At 37.0% G+C, this 7,893-nt stretch overlaps 1 protein-coding gene across 1 annotated transcript in view; it reads right to left on the bottom strand.

Annotated features, from left to right (window-relative positions):
* Nucleotides 1-6,508: 6,508 nt before the first annotated feature.
* LOC582974 (regulator of G-protein signaling 9) overlaps nucleotides 6,509-7,893 on the bottom strand; it is a 40,631-nt gene continuing 39,246 nt past the window's right edge. The window contains exons 13-14 of the mRNA XM_030984964.1: nucleotides 7,420-7,482; nucleotides 6,509-6,713 (exon numbers count right to left, since the gene is read on the bottom strand). Coding sequence (XP_030840824.1) covers nucleotides 6,509-6,713; nucleotides 7,420-7,482 — 268 coding nt within the window. The remainder of the gene's footprint in view (nucleotides 6,714-7,419; nucleotides 7,483-7,893) is intronic.

Genomic DNA, 7,893 nt, shown 5'->3' with positions numbered 1-7,893 from the left:
AAGTTTATGTCAAATCTGAACTGAAGAATCTGAACTGAAGAATGGTTCAGAAAAACACTAAATGGCTGTCTTCCATTTAACCAAAATTTGTTCTACATGTAAATGTTTCAAAGCTTCTGAATGTTTTCTTTATATTTGTTTGGGTAATTTCCAATATGTCTGCCAAATTTCAGTTGAGGAATATCAATATTTAATGCAGTAATAAGAAAACTAAATCTGAAAACATTTATCAATACACGACCACCTTTTTGATAATTTTTTTTTTCATGCACTTTCAATTTTTGTTTCGTATCACCCTCTATCGGCAGTCGATTATCCCTATTATATTGACAAAGTGACAAACTGGACTCAGTGGGCTACTGTATTAAGTCTATGGCATTGAGGGCATGAATTAGTCAAAGGATTAATGCTATACAAGATTTGTTTCAAATGAAAGGCAACATGACTCGGTGGTTAGAGCTTTGAACAAGCAACCTGCAAACACACAATTATCCTGTAAAAAAACAACAACAACATTTTGTAACATCGTATGGTACCTTTCTACATAAACAAATAAACAAACAAACATTCATAACAATGACAGGTTTGTATTTCAAATTACTCTACTAACATCATGCAACTATGCCTGCATGCGCATAATACTAGTAGCAACATATGTTTTAATTATATCTTTTTTTAAATCATTCCACTGTGCAAATTAAGTCATGTTTGAAATGACAATGACTGTTCAGTATAAATTCAGATATTGTTTGAAACAGTGTGATGCTGTGTTGACTATAAAACATGCCTAATGCCAGGAACATGCCCGCAAGAAATACAAAAGCAAATGTATAGTAAATTGCTTGCTTAAACTCAAGTAAGCCGTTGATAAAATAGTAATTTGGCAATCTTGCAAATACTAATGAACTCAGAGGTTTGTGTTGGTCCTATAATAAGTATTGTTACAATGTTGAACATTTTAAATATCTAGTTACATTGAAGGAACCAAGAACAACCAGAGAAAAATACTGGTGATAGTTTGAACTTACAAGAGGAAAACAAAATGCAAAGAAAAAATGTAAAACAAAACATGCACCCTAAGTATAATTGTTGCGAATATGCGTCTATAGAACCCCTGTATCATCAATTACAAAGAAAATTAAATTTGTTGAAGTTTCTGTAGAGAGCAAATTTTAGAGAACCTTGATACGTCACAGTGTTGCCAATTTGTTTACATTGATGACAACTTTAACAATTCATAACCTACCTCATTTAAATCGGATATCGCTCAAACTTGAACTACCAGTTATCTGTTTCTATTCTTTTTCTGCTTTTATTGATACCAGCTGAATATTAAGGTGGATTTTCCATTAAGATTACAAAGTCCTATGACCTCTAATACTAAAACATTGTTCTGCTATTAAAGTAACATAAATCATAGATAAGTACAATGAAAGACATGGGATATTTTGAACAAGAAAACAAATTAAATTCAAGGGGGGCTATCAACAATTTAAATTGTCATGAAAACAAAATATCAGACTTATAACATATATGGGTTTGAAAAGCAGAATGGCAACTATGAATCCTAATAATGAGTGACATATCTCGGAAGTAAAAAAGAAAAGGGGCCTACAACCGGAATTTTTAGATATATTATTTCACATGTTCACATGTAACTATTTGTATCTAAAGTAACAAAAAAAAATCTGTCTAATAGGTATAGAAAAGAAGCATATTTTGAGCATTTATGTCCATGAAGCTGTATAAACATGTTTTTGTCAAGTCTTTATGATGAGTATCACAATACAACCACAGGAAACTATTCCATAAACTAGCTCTGAGTTATCCTCTTTCCAAAGATCAATCAGCTGTCTCAAGTATTAATCTGCCTTTATCTATTCTCTTTCTGACGTTCTGTTTCAGAGATTTATGTTTCATAGAATATTTGCTTATTACGCAATGCCCTGTGCCAACTTTCACATAATATATCAATGGCTATGCAACAGTTTGGTCCAATATTTTTGAGGTAAATTTTATAATCAATTGACGGTTAAGTTTTCAGGATTATACATCATGAAATTCTTTCAAGAGCCCTATAAAGGGCTGTGAGCTCCGCTAAGAGGTCTTGGTCTTGACTTTTCAATGAGTATGCTCAGAAGAATGACTAGAACATTGCAGAGTGGAGGCTATTTATAGCCTATGAAGGGATCAAACGTGCAAACGGCTCATTTCTGATTGGCGTCGACTAGAAATACGTGGTGTAACCCTGAAACTTTACCTGCAAGGCAATATCTCCACCATGAAAAGTATCGCTGATACTTCACTCAGAGCTTATTGTTATTGTAACAATCTTTATCAGAAATATTTATATTTATATTAACATGAATAATCTATAGTTACAAGATTTTAAACCTGATGGTTACAAGGTTGAAATAAGATAACAAGTCATTGATTAGTGATTTACCTTTACCTTTACCCGAGATTCTGGAAGAATGCTGTGATCTCAGCAGTCGGGCTTCCAGTTCAATTCCATTTTCTTCCTTCTCGTAGTTGGGTGTCTTCTTGGTAGGTTTGTCTGGCTCAGTTCTGCGTCGGGTATTCTACTCATATGGGGAGCAGAACCGCTTGTCCTTCCATACTCGATCCAGTCTGGCTTTAAAGGCATTCACCGTGGTAGCAGTGACTACCTCTTCAGGAAGTGTGTTCCAGTCATTGATGACACGTTGGCTGAATGCATCCTGCCTAATCTTCGTTGAGCATCTTTGTTTTACGATCTTTAGACTGTGGCCTCTTGTGTTGCTAGTCGAGTGTTCAAAGAAGGTATCAACTGGGATGCGATCAAGTCCTTGGATGATTTTGAAAACCTGAATCATGTCGCCTCGTCGTCTGCGATATTCGAGGGAGGGAAGGTTGAGCGCCCGAAGTCTCTCTATGTAAGGACGGTTGCGGATGTCATAAATCATTTTGGTAGCTCTCTTCTGCACCCTCTCTATGGTTTTGGAGTCTGTCTTGAAGCGAGGGTACCATATGGAATCTCCGTAATCTATGAGAGGTCTGACAAGGCCTTTGTACAGCTTTGGAATTGTGGACCTGTCTCTGCACTCAAAGCTGCGACGGATGCAGGAGAGTACTCCGTTGGCTTTCTTGACTGCATATGCCACATGGTTATGGAACTTTAGCTCGTCATCAATGAGGATGCCAAGATCTTTCTCCTCTGATGTAGCTTCAAGGACATCATCTCCAAGGGCATAGATGTGTTTGACGTTTCCTGGGCCTATGTGTAGTACTTTGCACTTTTGTGTGTTGAAGTGCATTTGCCATGTATTGCTCCATTCCATTAGTGCATCAAGGTCAGATTGGATTGAGCACAGATCATCTTTGGTGGATGCTTTGCCATACAGTTTAGTGTCGTCAGCATAGATCTTGACAGACCCTTGAAGTCCATCTGGTAGGTCATTGATGCACAAGACAAACATTGTTGGGCCGAGAACACTACCCTGCGGCACTCCGCTCCTTACTTTAGTCCAGTCAGATAACTCGTCATTGACTCTAACTCTTTGGCATCTACCTTGGAGGAAGTCTGCTATCCATTCCTTAATTTGGCCACATATACCATATGTCTCAAGTTTTGATAGAAGGCGAAGGTGAGGTACACTATCGAAAGCTTTCTTGAAGTCTAAGTATACCACATCGATAGGGGTTCCTTTATCTAGCATCTCAGTCCATGCCTCCATGACAGTCAGGAGCTGTGTCACACAAGAGCGTCCGGGAACGAAGCCATGCTGTTCATCACAAAGTAGGTCATTTTCCATCAGGTGGGCAACTATCTCATCACGAATGAGTGACTCCAGAATTTTGCATGGTACTGATGTCAAGCTGATTGGTCTGTAATTCTTAACATCCATCTTACTGGCTTTTTTGTGGACAGGTACCACATGACTGACCTTCCATGCACTTGGTAGTTTGCCTTCCTTCAATGATGCATTGTAGATTATGGAGAGGGGCTCTGAAACTGAGGCGGCTGTTTCTTTTAGAACGCAAGGGTGAATGCCATCAGGTCCGGCACATTTGTACTTCGACAGTTTGACAAGCTTTTCATAAACATCATCTTCAGAGATTGAGATAGATGTCAATGTCTCTCCTTTGTGTCTTTGTGGGAGTTTTGGAATGTGCCCTTTATCCTCATCAGTGAATGTAGTGGCAAAGAAGGTGTTCAATGCATCCGCTTTTCCTTTATCAGTTGATATTCGTTCACCGTCCGGAGTTCTGAGTTCGCCTAGTCTGCAAGAGGTTTTGAGTTTGCTGTTTGTATATCTCCAGAATGCCTTGGGATTTGATTTCACATTCATAGCCAGGTCTTTCTCAAAATTCCTACATAACTGCTTGGTCAGAGTTTGCAGCTGTTTGGCTAATCTCCTTGCTCTCATGATGTCCACAGGATGTTTGGTCCTTTGTGCCTCTTTCCAAGCTCGATGTTTCTGGCTTTGTTTCCTCATGGCCTCTCTAGTCATCCATCTCTGTTTCTTTCTGCGGTGTTTTGGTTTTGACTTCGGTATGAACTTCTCCATTTTTTCAGTCAGGGTGACTAAAAAGAACTCCCAAGCATCCTCTACACTTTTATTCTCCAATTCAGATTCCCACTCGATTTGGTCTAGCTCTTTACACATATCATCATACTGCCCTCTGTAAAACTGGAGGTGAGGAGTAGGGGTGTGGGTGTCAGGTGTGTATACTGTAAGGCCAAAGAGGATTCCAATATGATCACTTCTTCCAATTCCAGGTACATAGTCTATGTGGTTGATCATGCCGTCCTCGTTCGTGAAAACCAGATCTAGCATACTGGAACGTTGGCCTTCTCTGTATCTGGTATGTTCCCCAATGTGTTGGTGTAGATAACAGTCAGCGACAGTTTCAATGAACTCCTGTTCAGTATGGGACCTTGCCCTTCCAAGCTTCCAATCAATGTTGGGATAGTTGAAGTCTCCTGCTATTAGGACATGGGAGGAGTTGGTTGATGTGACTTGTGTAAATGCTCGTTTCAGTTCCTCATGGTTGTCTAGTGATGGGCTTCTGTACATGCATCCAATCAGTACTAGGCTACACACCTAGTAGAGTTTACTATCCAGTTATGCTTTTACATTAGTTATTGTTATAATACAATTCTAAAAATCATATGTTATGAAAAAAGACAAGATCTTTATAACATTTTTTTAAAATAACTGTTCTTGGTATGTTATTTTTGATAAACTATTTATTCATTTAAAAAATAAATTGATTCTGTCATACATGTATATATCTGTCTGTAGGTAGAATAAATGTTATATTGACAAAGTTGCTTTCTAAAGTACTTATTCTTTTAATATTTCCACTGCTTTAGAACACATTTCAGAGATAACCTCTCACACACAAGCAATACAAAGAAATGAATAGCAGCACTTCAATGAATGTAGTTTTTTTGTTCAAATGCAAAAGTAGAATTGACGCACATAAATGGAAATTGGAAAACATTGTACTCCAAATTCATGAGTAAAAAAATCATAGAAAAGCAATTCTAAACTAGGTTTTACAACATCTGAAAATATTTTACTCTGATTGCACTCCAGGGGGGTGTTTCACAAAGATCCTAGTTGAACTTATCTCTAAGTTGGACTTAAATATTATGGAGAGCCATTTGTAGCCTTAAAATAAAATACATTCAAAAGTGAAAATTCAAGTATTTTAGACTTTTTATAAATTTCACATCAAGAAAATGAAATCTCCTTGATAATAGAAAATATGAAGGATTTGAATCAAAATAACTTTTACAAAATATTTTCGTAAATACTAACGGCTTTCCATAATTTTTAAGTCCAACTTAGAGATAAGTTCAACTTAGGATCTTTGTGAAACACCACCCAGGTGTATGAATGATAAGAGGAAACATACCATATGGCATAATACTCTTCTCTTCTACATGTACCAGTATTACGCATTTAATCGAAACCTACAAAAGCACTTCAGGTTTAATGTCAAGTCACTTCTCAACTGCATTCTGTACCGTCGGGTGTATTCTCGTACTGATTCAAGAGGCTTCTTGAGGTGATGCGATATTATTAGAAGTGAAAGTTCATCAAAACCCAAGCATCTGTATCAGCCAGGAATGTACTAGCTAGGCATGACATGGTCCATTGTTTCCTAGTTTCCATGGAAACACCAGTACCAGTACTGATTCAAGAGGCTTCTAGAACTGAAGCGATATATTTGAAGTGAAAGTTCATCAAAATCCAAACATCTGTAAGCTTGGAATGTACTAGCTAGGCATGACATGGTCCATTGTTTCATAGTTTCCATGGAAACACCAATACAGCTGATGCGATATTATTTGAAATGAAAGTTTATCAAAATCCAAACATCTGTAAGCTTGGAATGTACTAGCTAGGCATGACATGGTCCATTTTTCCCTAGTTTCCATGGAAACACAAATACCAGCAGTATAGAGAAAGAACACACACAGTTGATTGGATGATGAAGATAGAAGTAGTTTCGGTCAGCTCATGTCTTCCTCCCAGGGTGTTATCAGATTCTTCTTGGTGGTCGTCTTCATCCCGTAACTCAGGAACGACAGATCTAGTTGGGTTTCAGACATCCTCTTTGTCTTATTACCGTTGAGAACCTTTCCAGAATGCTCTACCCCACCCAATGATCCATGACGCTTTAGATTTGTTGAGTTCATTGGTTGCAGTGAAGCAAACCTATCAAGAAAGATGAAAATGATTATAGAGTATACCTACTAAGGAATTAATCTGTGAGAATGTAATCTCAGAATGGCAAACGTGATACCATTTAATGGCAACTCGATCTACAAAAAGAGAATAAATAATTAAAGGAATATCCTACTAACATTTATAATTTTAAAGCAATCCTACCAGACTAGAACTAAAGACAATCTTAAGCTATGGTCACAAAGTTTCGTTCGAACGATGCATTCGTACAAATCTCCCTTTTTTTCCATGGTCTGAATATTGCATTTGTGACCAAGGCTTTACCGAAAGAAGTTACCAATCTTCCTACAGAAAAATACAACAACACATATGAAATTCCTTCCAAGTTTAATTAATAGTTTCTGAAGCCATGTAAATAATTCTGTAGGAGTCAGTGCAATGTGGGACAAGTACAAGGCTTTCAGTCAAATAAAATGGACAGTAACTTTTCCTTGTTTAGTGGTAGCAGAAACATTAATGTTTCCTACCATATTTTATTATAAACTTGTACCATTGAATCACTGAGTTCACTTAAAGTAAAAATTAGAAATGAGATAGAAATGTCTTGGTATCATGTGTGTAATTATTGTATGTTTCTGTTACATTTGAATCTATAGATCATTGTATAATTTAACTTTATAAGTAGTCCTAAAAAGTAAAAATGCTTTGGGGTTCATGTGTTGTAGAACATACATACCTTGATGACTTGACACTTGTGTAAACCTCTTCTGTCTTGTGTCCGTTTTCTGTCCCATTGTACCTAGCAAATCAATCCAAATTAATAATTAATAATATAGTATTAATGACTGCTTTGAGAGAAATAGTTGTTTTTATACGCTCAAGGGAAGGTTAGAATTGTGCTATTACCCGAGGCGTGCCGAGGGGAATAGCCCAATTGTAACCTTCCCGAGAGCGTATAAAAACAACTATTTCTCGAATATTAAAGCAGTCATTAATACTTTTATATGCCGAAAAAAAATAGACTAAAAAATAAAAATTTTTTTTTTTTTTTTTTTTTGGTCGAAGATGAGATTCGAACTCTTGCGTACAAAAGGTGAGGTATCTAAAGTCAGCGCCTCAGACCTCTCGGCCATCGCGCGTTATTAACATGTTTGGCAGTTTTGTACGCTATATACATTAAAATGGATTGAAACCGGCTTCGCGTGTGATG

Source organism: Strongylocentrotus purpuratus, unplaced genomic scaffold (assembly GCF_000002235.5).
Source record: "Strongylocentrotus purpuratus isolate Spur 01 unplaced genomic scaffold, Spur_5.0 spur5_scaffold_14, whole genome shotgun sequence".
Taxonomy (NCBI): Eukaryota; Metazoa; Echinodermata; class Echinoidea; order Camarodonta; family Strongylocentrotidae; genus Strongylocentrotus; species Strongylocentrotus purpuratus.
Note: the sequence above shows the minus strand (reverse complement) of the source record. Positions and strands in the feature narration are given on the sequence as shown.